This window comes from Mirounga leonina, unplaced genomic scaffold, assembly GCF_011800145.1.
Source record: "Mirounga leonina isolate KUSES-001 unplaced genomic scaffold, KU_Mleo_1.0 Mir_92, whole genome shotgun sequence".
Lineage (NCBI taxonomy): Eukaryota > Metazoa > Chordata > Mammalia > Carnivora > Phocidae > Mirounga > Mirounga leonina.
Genome location: NW_023270852.1, coordinates 26,153,050 through 26,166,800, shown reverse-complemented (window position 1 = coordinate 26,166,800; position 13,751 = coordinate 26,153,050). Strand labels below are relative to the sequence as shown.

The 13,751-nt window shown below is 50.4% G+C and overlaps 2 protein-coding genes across 8 annotated transcripts in view; one reads left to right on the top strand and one right to left on the bottom strand.

Annotated features, from left to right (window-relative positions):
* The window catches only part of LOC118004206 (protein tyrosine phosphatase type IVA 1-like), a 114,572-nt gene that overhangs the window by 39,152 nt on the left and 61,669 nt on the right, over positions 1–13,751 (bottom strand). For 2 of the 4 annotated variants that reach the window (XR_004677506.1, XR_004677507.1), the window contains one exon: positions 9,959–11,356. The gene's annotated coding sequence lies outside the window, so the exon portion shown is untranslated. Of the gene's footprint in view, positions 1–9,958; positions 11,357–13,751 lie in introns of those variants that run through there. The other 2 variants (XR_004677509.1, XR_004677508.1) reach the window with 2 other exon arrangements.
* Positions 1–13,751, top strand: part of ME3 (malic enzyme 3) — a 194,548-nt gene that overhangs the window by 134,608 nt on the left and 46,189 nt on the right. For all 4 annotated transcript variants that reach the window (XM_034995432.1, XM_034995431.1, XM_034995433.1 and 1 more), the window contains 2 exons: positions 3,132–3,293; positions 12,802–12,905. In XM_034995432.1, the coding sequence (XP_034851323.1) occupies positions 3,132–3,293; positions 12,802–12,905 (266 nt within the window). The remainder of the gene's footprint in view (positions 1–3,131; positions 3,294–12,801; positions 12,906–13,751) is intronic.

The window sequence follows — 13,751 nt, the reverse complement described above, 5'->3', positions numbered from 1 at the left end:
TACTGTATGGCCTTCCTGTGATAATGCTGAACTAGAGAGAAGATAAAACAATTAAAAATCCAATATGGGATCTTTGCCCCAAATAATAACCATCATCATAATCATAAGAGCAGTAACCGTTTATTGATCACTTACCCAAGGCACCTGGTTAAAATGAGACTGATATTACTTCATCATTACAACCATCTGATGAGTTAGGTATGATTATCCCCCACTTGATGGAAAGTTAAAACTCAGAAAAATTATCTGTTTACCCAAGATTACTCCAGAACCCCCGCCATTAATCTTTAGGTTGTTTGGTGAGATAAAATGTGCATTTTTAAAAATGTTAAATAAGAACCCAAATATGTAAGCAGAACCTTATGCAGGGGTTGGCAAGCAGTAGGTACTTAGTCAATGTTTGTGGCAGGCAGGCAGGCAGGAAGGGTGCGCAGGCTAGCTGTGTGGTAGCCCTAACAGGTGCTAGGAGAAATCGCATTAGATTGTAATGGAGCAGGGTTTGCATGCTGGAGGAGGACCTTCTAGGAGAGAGGACCATGGGGCTGAGAGGGAGGAGATCATACGTGAGTTCAGAGGATGTCTGGGAGGAGTGAGGAGGTCAGTTTGGCTGGAGTAGGCACTTGTGTGCAAATGAGTAGCAAGAGCTAAGTCAGAACATATACTGGGTTCAGATCATTAAGGTGTTAAATGTTTTGGACTCTATTCTATGGACAGTTTGAAGTCATTCAAGGTCTTTGAGCCTGGGAATGGCATGATGAAAATGGGTTTCTGACACAGTGCATGTGGAGAGACTGGAAGGAGGAAAGATGAGTCTGGTCATGAAGCGTTGTAATAATCCAACCAATAGCACTGAGTGATGGAGAGAGGGTGGCAGATGGAAGTGAGGAGGCAGCCGTGCAGGAGAGGGCCCTTGCACGGTTCAGGCTTGGAGGGCAGCCCTGGAGAGCCCTGTCACCATCTGGGAAGGCCCCAGAGTTGTAGGCATAACACCCTGGAGTAGGAGCCGATCTCCTCTGGTTAACTCACTGCCCCTCAATGGAGAGAAATTCTGAGAGACTGGGAATTGGAATAAGGAAGCCTTGATCAGGAGAGATGGTAGAGGAATGCCCTGAGTCTGGGCAGCATGAAAGCACAGGCTCCCCCAGGGGGAGGTCAGAGGCAGGGCAGAAGTTGACCAAGACACAGGTGCTTTAACCCTGTTGCAGTGGTGGTAGAAGGACCCCAGAGCCAGGAACCCAAAGCCTGATTAGGATTCTGACCTGCCACGTGCACAAGCAAGGTGACTTTGGTAGGCCATCTAATCTTTCTAAGATACCTCATGTGGAAACATCCAATCCAGGGCCTGGCTTCTGGCTGATACTTAACACATGTATATAAAACATGAAGGTCTTAGAGCTTCTGTTTGCTCACCTGTGAGATGGGGATAACAATCTCAGACTCACCCACCTGCCAGGGCTGTGGGGAAAATCAGGTGGCATGTGGGTTGAGAACACTCTCCATAGAGGCAGTAGATAATCTGAGGGGGAAAATCATGATCGTCATGGGTCTCTTGCTCTGCCCGCCCCCCCAAGTCCCCTTTCCAGAAGTGGAGGAGTGTTTTTAAGAATCTCTATACCTGTTTCTACCGAAAGGCAGCACCTCTGTGTGCTCTTACTCTTAGAGAGCTGGAGAATATAAATGATAAGATGCCATGGGCCCTTTGGGTCCTGGATCATAAACTCTTCCAGAGCAAGAATGGGTCTTCATCTCTTTATCCCCAGGGCTTAGTGTGCCTGCATAGATTGAGCTGAGCCCCATGATGCCCACCCAGGAGCACCACGCTTGGGGCACTGGGATGTCCATCACTCAGAGCTGGTCCTAAGCCCTGGTCAAAGCCAGGCTCCAGTGGAGGGATAGGTAGCCCCATAAATGTAACTCATTTCAAGATGGAGGGAGGCAGTGATGGTGAGCAGGTCAGGGTGACTATAAACAACTTCACTGTCACCCGAGGGGATTTCTGTGGCCTGATTTTTAAGACCCTTCACCGTCTGACTCCTGCCTGACATTCTGTTCTCTCCTTTCATGCGACCTGCACCTCCTCGTTCCCCACACACAGCCCACACCCTCCCCACCTCTGTCCTGCATCCGAATTTCCTTTTGCATCAAGTACCTTTCTCCCCAGCTGGACCCCTGCAGACAGTCTTCTCCTGTGTGCCCTCACCCTTACGAAGGGTTACCCTACAGGATGTAATTCTCCCTTCTCAGTCTCGGCTACCCTCGTGCTGCTCCACTATCCTCACTTTCCTCCCAGAGTTGTTAATTATAAGTAGACATGTTTCATCTCTTTTTATTGCCCCTTAGTTCTTTAAGGCCTGAATCCATACAGACTTGTTATTACAAATGAGCAAAGTGATGCTCCTTCTCCCAGAATCTGGCATAGTGTCTGCCAAGTAGGTGCTTCATAAATATGTAGTAAAAGAATGAATAAATGAATATCTATCAAAATCATAGTAATTTCTATCACCATCAGCTTCTTCAGCATCTGTTAATTAACAGCAAGCAAGCCCCGAACTAGCACGAAGTATGCCACCAGTGATTATTTGCCAAAGCACAGTGGTAACCCCAGTACAGCTTGAGAACCCTCCTGGGTTCCTGGGAAGTAGTGACCCCAGCCGCTGTCACGGGAGCCCTGCCCTTTGCAGGTTGGACTTACTGTACCCCAGGAGCAGGCGGAGGGCACTTCCATCAGCCTCAAAACCGTGGGCTTGTGGCAGCAGCATGAACACTTGTCCCTCAGGGTCTCCTTTCATTATGGTCCTATGCCCAGATCTCAAGCTGGGAATATCTGCTTAGTTTCTTTGAGGGAGAGTGACCAGATGTGGTTTCCCTCCAGCTGTTTCTGCAGCCCCTGTCGCAAATCTCAGAATGCAGGGTAAGGTGTCTGCCCAGCTCAGTGGGGCTTCTCACCAGCTGCCAAGATGGGGGACAGGGAGAAGGACTCCCACCTGCAATGGAAGAATCCCTCGGCCTTTTCCCTGACCAGGATTCCATCCCCCAGCAGAGGAGGTGGGCATCCACCTGTCAAGCCCAACGCAGGAGGGGTGATAAAATGAGCACTTTGTCACAAGAGGCTCTTTCCTGATTGTTTCCAGGCCGTGGTGGTGACTGATGGGGAGCGCATCCTGGGCCTGGGAGATCTGGGCTGCTACGGCATGGGCATCCCCGTGGGCAAGCTGGCCCTGTACACAGCGTGCGGAGGGGTCAGCCCGCAGCAGTGCCTCCCCGTCCTGCTGGATGTGGGCACCAACAATGAGGTAATGCACCACCTGGGCCTGGAGCCCTGGGGCCAGAAGCTGATGGCTGGAGTGGGGCTGGGGCATCTTTGAAAGGGGCAATTATATCTGTAAAGCACTGGGACATTTCTTTCCTGGGTCCCCTTCGCCAGGGCACTTCCCCTGCATGGCCGAGAAGTGGGGACCTTTCTTCTCCCTGCCTGCCCAGCCCATTCCCTTCCCCACCTCCCCACCCCCCACCCCCCAGCCACGGGGATTCCTGGCTCCCCTTCCTCCTCAAGGCCCTCTGTGCCCTCCATGACCCCAGCTTGGGCCTTGTTTGCTTCCCCACTCCATGACTGCCCTCCGAGGCCTCTCTCTGATTCAGTAGTGAGGAGGGTCCCTTGATCCAGGCAGAAGAGGCTGCTGGGAGGTATTTTTTCAGCATTGTAGAGGTAGGCTGCCTCAATGAAAGAATTAAAACCCAAAGCACCAGGGCCAGGGGATGAAATATCTGAATCAGCCAGATGAGTGTCCTGCAAGCCCAGGGAGAAAACATGCTCCAAGCTGTGGGTGAGATCCACCTGCAGATGCCAGATGGTTTGGGATATAAGGAGCTCAAACCACAGGCAAGAGTTTGGCTGCTCTGGGTACCTCCCTGGGACACGGGGTTTGTGTGCATCTGCAGGCTCCATTCTGGGTCCCTGTGTCAGAGAAGACAAAAAACTACCCAAGAATTCCTTCTTCATGGCATGCATCTCTGAGTTTAAAATCTGTGCAAATTCATCTTTTTTAAAATGGAAAAAAAACCCAGAAAATCAGAGAGGTTAAAAATATCAGTTATACATCAGTACTAATCATGCTTTCCATTTTGATATATTTCCTTCCAGCCTTCCCCCTCCCCCCGCCCCACCACAAAGTATTTATAAAACCAAAATTGGGTTTGAATATATAGTTTTGTATCCTGCTTTTAAAACTTAGTATATATGGTGAGTTTTCTCCCAGGTCATTAGCCATTTTGCACAATGTCCACTCCCTGGGGTGTCACAGTTTACAAAGGAAACCTCCCACAGCTGGACACTCAGGTTGCTTCTCATCTTTTTGCAAATATAAGTTTTACTCTGAGCCCATTTTTTGCAGATCAGTCTTTGTTTCTACTTGTGATTATGTCCTAGAAACAGAAATGTTGAGGCAAAGGGAGTGGTCTTCTAGATTCTTGATTCATATGGTTGAAAAGGTTATCTTACTCGCATTCCACAGTGATCTTTCTCAAGATACTTGCCATGACTCTTTGCATGGCCATCCTCCTCCCTGGACACCATACATCCCCATTTCTAAACGAGAACGAGCACTGTGGCTCCTTGCAAGGAATGATGCTTATTCAGGCTTCAGCCACAGATGCCATCAGGTGAGAGGACAGCCAGGCAGACCTCGCTTAAAAGCTGGGAAATTGTGGGTGTGGGAGTGGGGTGAGGGAGGACAAGGGTAGTGGGAGAAGGACTGGCCTGGGAAGTGGGGACCCTGGTCCTGACACCACTGATAGCCAGCTGAGTCCCCGCACCTATTCAGACTTGAGCCCCTTCCAGTACAATGAGGAACTGGACCAGAAGGTTTTTGAGTGTTCTGCCTGCAAAGCTCTTCTCCATATGCCTCCCCTCCAGCCTAGAAGACAGGAGGCAGGATGGCAAGAGCAGTCTTCAAGGTCTGCTGCATGCTGTGGTTCTCTTCCCCAGACCAGATGCCTGGGTCTTGCAGAAATGGTTCTTTGGTCCCAACATGCATGGAATCATGAAGGCGAGGATGAGTGTAGTGAACTTTGTTTTAGCTGTTCTTCCCATCCAATTCCTCCTACTGTGTTCCAACAGGATTTCATTGAGACCTTTACTCATTCTCTCCTAAAAGCTGACTTTAAGCAAGATTGGGTCTGATTCTAAGGCCACTATATCCCCTGGAAGGGTGTGGGTTGCCTCTAGCATTTGCATAAGATCCCATGTCATTGAAGATCGACACCCTGCAATGATGTGCTGAAACTTAGAGCTAGCCCCAACTTATAATAAACCCACCAGAAGAGATGGCAGGAAGCTATGAGTAAGTCATGGCCAGGCACTTTTCACAGACCACCCTGTGTAAGCTTGACAACTCAGAGAAATTAAGTTGCCCGAAAAGAAGATCTGCCAGGAGTGGCAGGGCGGGGATCCTAATCTCTGTCCGCCCCCGTCTGCCCACACCACCCCTGCCTGCCTGGGTGCCAGCTGCTTTAGAAGTAAAGGTCATTTCTTTTTAGAGTTTTTATTACTAAAGTAACCTGAACACACTATTCAAAATCTTGGAAAGGGAAATGGCATCTCTCCCACCATGCTCCATCCATGTTCCTTTCCAATATTCGTCTATGCATCAACATAGATGGAGTAACATGCATGTAATTTTGTTCTCATTTTCTCAATGAATGTTATTTTATGAACACTTTCTCCCTACTTATTTAGCAAAAGTTTATTGAATGTTTAGTAGGTGTCAGGCACTCTGCTAGGCATGAGGGAGAAAAATGAGAGCCAGAGCCTGAGTGGAATATTCTACACTATATTTCAACACTGTCACCTAATTGATCACTTTTAATGGCTAATGTGGTCCTTCTCCTCCAAGTGTCTGCTTCTCCGCCTGGAGCTTTAGGCCTCTGAATCACTTCTCCCTCCTGGCTGTGGAAGGAAGAGAGCGTCCCTTGGGTCTGCCCCCACTCCCGTCAGGAAGGACCGGAGTACTCCCCAGCTCAGAGGAGGGAACTCGCACTGAGGGCAGGTGCCGCCCCTGCCACGCCATGCGGGCGGGCAAAGAGAAAGCAGCTCCGAGCACTGCGGTGTGCCAGGCGTAGCTTGAGGCCTCTGTGGATTTGAACTTCATTTCACTCTCCCCAGGCTGTGTGAGATGAGGAACCTGAGACCCACACATGGGAACTACTCACCTCAGGCCCCACAGCGCTAAGTGTCAGAGCCAGGGTTTGAACCTGTCTCTCTGGCTCCAGAGCTGCCTTGTCCACCGTGGTGCACTGCTTCAAGGGGCCAGGCGTTTGTGTTACAGACTGGGTGATGAAGACTGGGAAAGGTGGTGGTTCACGCAGGCGGGGGCCCCATGGACGCCCAGGCCCAGGGGTTATCGATGCCATGAGCACGGTCCTCCCGCCCCAAAGAAAGGCAAACTCCCCCCAGACCCTCTTCACAAAATTCAAGACACAAAAATTCAGACTTACAAAGTGGCCAACATTGGGAAGACGGTGGTTTCGCTCTTCCAAATGCATTCATTATGTGATTTCCCACACTACAGTTCTTTAAAAAAAAAAAAAAAGATTGCAAGGTTCCCACCTCCCCGGAAGTCTTGGGGCATGTCTCTCCCCCAGAGCAAGCCAGAGCAATAGGAGAGAGGGGCTTAACCTTGCAACTTTCATCTACATGTCCGTGCAGGGAGCATGCTGTTTGAGGAGCTGGAGTGTCGCGATAACAAGACTGTGTGTGTGTGTGTGTGTGTGTGTACGTGCGCGTGCTCTGTGAAAACTCCTGGGGCAACAGGAGCTCGAATCAGAGTCAAGGAAAACACCCTTCCACCTTTCCTGTTGAAGGAAAACATCTGCTGTCGACAGCCCTGAAACTCTGAGTCACTGTTACCTGCTGACCCCAAGGAGGTTTGGAAAAATAAATATGTGGGGCAGCGATCCCATGAAGAGGTGATATCCCATGATTAAGTTCCAAAGGGACAAAGCCAGGGAGCCCCCCCGCCCCGATAGGCCCACCTGCTGGGATCCTCCATGGCTGTGCGTGGATTGGTTTGTGTCTTTTGTTTCATCCACATGCAGCCAGACAGTGTCACAGACTGTCCACGGTCGAAGGGACCTGAGCTACAGTTGACCCTTGAACAACCCAGGAGTGAGGGGTGCTGACACCCACGCAGTTGAAAATCCACACAGGACTTTTCAGTCCCCAAAACTTAACTACTAATAGCCTACTATTGACTGGAAGCCTCACCGATGATGTAAATAGCCAATTAACATGTATTGTGTGTGTGGTATGGATTATATACTGTACCCTTACAATGAAGTAAGCTGGAGAAAAGCAAGTGTTATTAAGAAATCACAAGAGAAAATACATTTAGAGCACTGTACTGTATTTATTGAAAAAAATCCACAGATAAGTGGACCTGTGCCATTCAAAGCTGTTGTTCAAGGGTCAAATGTACTTCTCATTGAGACCCCTCATTTCACCCAGAAGGGGCGCAGAGCAGAAATGGCTTGCTCCAGGTTTGACTCCAAGCCCAATGCTCATGCCACTCCACACGACAGGTCCTGCAGGGCAACCCCGGGGCTTGGCTTTAAAATGGTCCCTGAGCCTTAACAATCTTCTCCTAGCAGAAGTCTTGAGCCTCAATGGATTCTAATGGAGGGATGTCTTCTTGGGGAGACATGGGAACAGACTGTCCACAGAGCCCAGCAGGCCATCCCTGGGGGTGCTGCCGGAGTCCCGGGGAAGCGTGGGGCTGCCAACAGAGCTGGGCTTGAAGGGCCGTGTCCACCTCGTAAGAGCATCGTTACTGCAGCTGATAAACAGCCCGCACTCACCCTGTGGTGCCGTCAGATGCACTCGCTCTGTATACACGTGACCTTTGAGGGTGCCCCTCCTAGGATCTTCATAGCTGATCCCTGGGCTTAACTGAGCCCCCAAACACATGCGCGGTAGGCATACCTGCCACCCTGATGGGGGAACGTGGGCTGTGTCCACAGCGTGAACCCAATCCCAGGACCTCCCCAGACCCCCAGATGCTCCCCAAGTAACTTCTTCGTGTGCCTGTTGCTACATGAGATAAATACTTTTCCCAGCCAGAAGCTTCATCTATCTTCCAGTTTAAAGCCAGTGCTCAGGGAGTGAGAGGGCAAGTGAAGAGGAGGAAACCAGTTTTGTTTTTCATGACATTTTGTCTCCAAGAAAAACCTAAAGTCACAGACCTAAGCGACAGAGACTAAATTCGAACTAGGTCTGTCCATCTCCAAAGCCCAGACCCCGTTCTGATTCTAAAGCCAGACCATACTGCGGGCACTCAGAGGAAGCATCCTGAGCAGGGCGACCCAGCGAGGCAGTGCTCTTTCCTCTGCAGACACTGCCTGCCAGCTTTCAAGGTTCCGTCTGCCTCTCCTGATAGGGCTACCAGATTTAGCAAAGAAAACTATAGGATGCCAGCTCAATTTAAATTTCAGATAAATAGCTAATTGCATTTTTGCATATGTCCCATGTATGCTCCATGCAAAACTTAGGACATAGGCTAAAAAAAAATCTTGCCTATCTGAAATTCAAATTTAACCAGGTGTTCTGTATTTTATCTGGCAATACTTGCTGCTAAACACTTCTAAGCATTTATGTAAGGAAGTCAAGGATAGAGGAGGGCCACAAGGAGAGAGTCCAGGCCAGCTAAGGGTCCCACACCTTGCTGGTGGCCATTCTGATGGCCACGTCACTCAGTGGGACAGTGAGCAGGATGGGGACTTCTTGTTTCGCATCGTGCCAAGACAGCCATGAGTGCTCCACCTTGTGCTGCTGCCAGAGGAGGCCCAGCTGGCTGGCGATGGGGACTCGGCTTCTGTCCTGCTGTCCCTGCTCCCCAGCCTCCTCTGCAGGATCAGAACCTGCACCTTCCCTGCTATGACTGAGTGCCTCCAGAGGACCGGGCAGAGGGTGAGGAGCCACCCCCAGGTCACCTGGTCCCCACAACATGGAATATTGGGGGGAAAGGACACTGTCATGAGATCCAGGCAAAGCAAGGCTCAATTTCAGCTCAGCCACTTTCTGGCTCACCTTCCTCATCTATAGCATGGGGATGACAATATGTAAGGTGGAAGGATCACATTACTTTTGATTCAGGAGTGAATTATTTGAAAGTTCTATATAAAGAGAAGAAGCTCTTTTTAGTATTATCTCCATATAGAAACTTTCTTTCCAATTTGTGTATGTGTGCTTAGGTATGAAGTATTTCAGGCATAATTTTAATATAAAAGCAAAATATAAGGAATGTTCTAAAGCTTTCATAGCCACCCTTCTATCTCAGTAGTACCTCTTTATAGTTGGCCTTTGACTTTAAATGCAGATATACTGAGAAATTTTTGGAAAATCCAAAAATTCCTCAGTATTCCTGGAGAATCTGATTTGCCCCACAAACCGCACATGGAACACTGAGAAATTCGCTTTTCGCTGCCTGATGTACCAGTGATCCAAATCAGCCACTTGGCAACATTACAAGTTACAACTCACTGTGGCCCCGGGTAAGTCTCTTACAAGAACTAAAAATGTGAATCTTTTCTGCAGGTGCCAGCAGTGATACTGTTTTTATCATTTCTCTGCGTGCCCTCTGGGCTGTATGTGTGTGCTTCAGAGAGTTGAAGTTACATCTGTGTAGTTTTGTATCCTGCTTTTCTCACTTTCAATAATCTCCTACATGTCAGTCCAGGTGGCTGCATAGTCTTAAAAACCACCAATTTTAATAACTGCCTAGCTTTTTTTTTTTTTTAAAGATTTAATTTATTTGTCAGAGAGAGAGAGAAAGAAAGCACAAGCAGGGAGAGCGGTAGGCAGAGGGAGAAGCAGGCTCCCTGCTGAGCAAGGAGCCTGATGTGGGACTCAATCCCAGGACCCTGAGATCATGACCTGAGCTGAAGGCAGATGCTCAACCAACTGAGCCACCCAGGCATCCCTAACTGCCTAGCTTTCTATCAAGTCATCACAACATTTATGGTTTGCCCTCGGCTGGCTGTTTGCTGCCTCTAAGTGGCTTTCAGAGGGTCACCTTGAAGGTGGCATGTGAAGGGGGACACAAATGTGCCCCCTGTCATCCTTCTGTCTCACAAATACATACACCTGCCAGGGCAGAATCCTAACCTGTCTCACGGAGGGATTGCCCATGGGTGAAGGGAGTGAGAAACGAAAGGCCTCTTGCTAAACATAGACCCGCGGTCCCTCAGGTGATGCGCATGAGCACTGGAGCTGAGGGTTTAGGAAGGCAGATCCTGCCTATTCTTTTCTGTCCCCTACACTTTTGCACAATGACCTCCACCTCCACAGCGCCGTCAAGAGAGTATGGATCTAGAGCAGTGTCTAACAAAAACGGAGTCCATTCTGGTTGATGTGCAAACGAGCCGCCCACGCAGTAGGGTTCTGTGGCAGCGACCATGGGCCCTGGAGCCAGGCAGCCTCGCTGTGACTCCCGACTCTTCCCCGTACCAGCTCGGGGGCTGGGCAGCTTGCTTCACCTCTCTGTGCCCCATTGCCTCATTTGTCAGATGGGGGAAATTGCAACACCCACCTTTGTGTCTGCTTGGGCCCCTCTAGAAACAGAGGTGTGAAAGGTTTCTTGGGGGACCCCCGTGAAGAAAAAAGGGGGGAGCAGGAGGAGTCGGCAAGTGGGTAAGGCCTTCAGACCCCAGTGCAGGTGCGAGACCTGTGACAGGAGAGGCGGGAGGACGGAGACCTCAGTCCCAAGAGCCCAGCCCGCAGTGGGGTCCTGGGAAAGCCTCGGGCAGGGTGACAGGAGGCCCCGAGCAAAGGTCGCCTGCAGGAGGGCCGGCAGGGCAGCCCTGGGCCGCCCTTGACCCTGCCATGTTCAGCCAGGGCTAGGAGCCACCCAGGGGGAGGTGGTGGCTGAAGGCTGTCCGCCCGTCTCCCTGCCCTCAGCAGGTTCTCTTCAGGGAGTTCTGAGCTGCACACCTCCATGGCTATCCCACCAGAGGGGAGATACGAGTACTTAGAACAGTCCTTAATATGTGGCACATAGGAAGTGCCATGGAAGCTACAGCTGCAGCCGTTACTGTATAGCATGTGTTATAATGCACAAAGCTCTTTCCCGTATTATTCCATGTCATCATCCCAAGCACCCCCTGCAGCTGGCCTCTCCTCCCCATTTGAGGAATGAGAAGACAGGTCCCAGGGGTCCTGTGATTTGCCCGAGGTCACATGGAGGGTCAGGGATGGGGGTCAGAGTGAATGGAAGCCACTCGAGGGTGGGGCTGTGGGGTCCTTACCTCCTGCGGTTCAGATAGAGATGAGGGTAACACCGACGCTTATCCTCAAGGAGCTCCTGTTCTGATGAAATAGACACAAATAGATAACTCCTGGAGACCCTCACACATGGAATTACTTCCTGTTTCCTAAATACAGCAGGTACATCTTCTTCTGTCTGCCTCCAGCCCCCAGCCCTTCTTTGTGCTGACTTCCCCACCTGAAGGGCCCAACCCACCTGTCAAAACCTGCCTTTTTTTTTTTTTTTTTTTTGAGAAAGAGGGAGAGTGTGTGTGTGATGGTGGGGGCGGGGAGCAGAGGGAGAGGGAGAGAGAGAGAATCTCAAGCAGGCTCCACTCCTCATCGCAGAGCCCAACACATAGGGCTCAATCTCACCACCCTGAGACCATGACCTGAGCAGAAATCAAGAGTTGGACGCTTAACCAGCTGAACAACCCAGACGCCCCCAGAATCTGCCCATCTTTTAATGCTCGGTCATTTCCTCATGACAATCACCACCTGTCCCCCAATGGGAATTACTTTACTCCTTCTCTGTCCTTCCATGCACCACACTTCGTGCCAAAGCCTATCATTCTGCACTGTAGTAGAGTTTGCTCACTCATTAGCCCCCTGCAATAGACCGTGGGCACATGGAAGGCAACAACCATTTCCTACTCATTTACAAATCCCCAGTGGGGCCCAATGTCAGCAGTAATGGACGATCCATAAACGTGTATGACTGGGTCCACTGATTCTATGCAGGGTGGATGTGTGAGGGGGTAGAGAGGAGGTGGGGAGGTGTGTGTGAGCACTGTGACAGCGCTGCAGGAGGCGGAGTGGGGTGGGCTACCTAACACAGGCTGGTATTCAGGTGGGCATCTCTCTCGAACTGCAATCTCTGGTTGTATATTCTGTCCTTGTACCTTCAAGGACTAGCGCAGTGCCAGGCACATGGTAGGTATTCAGTAAGTTTTCTTTGAATAAAGTGTTTTCTCATTTGAGTCCAGATCAGTGGCTTTGGACAAGATCCAATAAATACCTCAATCTAGATGCTGCCTGGAGGGGTTCTCAATCAGGGGCAGTTCTAACCCCCAAATAGACATTTGGCAGTGGTTAGAGACTTTTTTTTTTGTCACGACTGGGGGTGCTACTGACTTCTAGTGGTTAGAGACCAAAGATGCTGCTAAATATTCTGCAGTATGCAGTTCAGCCCTCCCATCCAAGAATTCCAAGCCCAAATGTCAATAGCCCCACTGTTGAAAAACCTTAAAATAAACCCAGAGCGCCTACAGCCAGGGTTTGGAAGGCTCTGTCTGAGAGGATTTTCTGTATCAAAGCATCCTTGGTTCCTGAAGTTGGAACCACCTAAGAATCCCAGCTCAGTCAATGGCTTAGCTTCCAGACCCTTCCAGAGATGACAGCTGACGAGGCGGGGTCCACAGGCCACTTCCGACTCCCTCCTCCCTTCCTCTCCCTGGTCCTTCCCACTAACCCAGGACCATTGAGCAAACGGATGCCGTCTATTCCAGGAGCTGCTCAGAGACCCTTTGTACATCGGGCTGAAACACCAGCGCGTGCGTGGGAAGGAATACGACGACCTGCTGGACGAGTTCATGCAAGCTGTGACGGACAAGTAAGTGGGTCAGCCTGTTCCTTTTGAAGTATGGCTCAAGTCAACACTGGTTCAGCAGATACACAAACAAGAGGTTGGAGATGCATGCTTTTCTGGTGGTCTGAAAATTGCAACTTGACCCCATGTCTCTGGCAGATGCAAAGCCAATGGGTTTGTTCTGTGGGAGAATCTTTGAGAGCAGGGAGGGGAGAGAAGAGGGTCGATGACTGAAGGCCTGTGACTGGGTGGTGGTTAAGTGTCTGATATCCCAGGAAGAAACCCCCCTTGGCTGAGCTGCTCTGGGCTCTTGGCATGAACAGGGATGTGGTGAGTGGTGGAGAAAAGAAGTGTACCCTTCTGACAAACTGGTTTGGGAAGGCAGCTTGCCACATGAGCCGTCATTTTCCACCTGTACTTGAGGACCGGTGGCATTAATGAGCCACCAGCGCAGGCCACACGGGCTGTGGGCCTGCAAGATTTATGAGGTGTCATCTGTGCACTGGGGTGTGTGATAATTGGCAGCTCTGCCCCCCTCACCTGCCCCATCTGTCTGCCATTATGGCCACCCGTACACCCTGCTGTGGCTGGCATGGTACTGACTGGGATGGAGTTCTGGAAACAGCCCTTCCCCCCACCCATGTTTAGTCTGACAGGCAAGTCAATCAAGACAGAGTTCTGGCAACTCAGCAGGCCCCTGCAGACCCAGCAGGTCCCCTAGTCACCTGAAAACCTTCAGCCTTTCTTGCGCAGGTCATGGCAGGGTTGGCTGGGCGTCCTTGGCAAAGGCCTCCTTTGCCTGCACTCAGCCACTCAAACCAAAGCAGTGGGCTGGGGAGAGCGCTGCTCTGACCTATGCAGCTTTGGGGG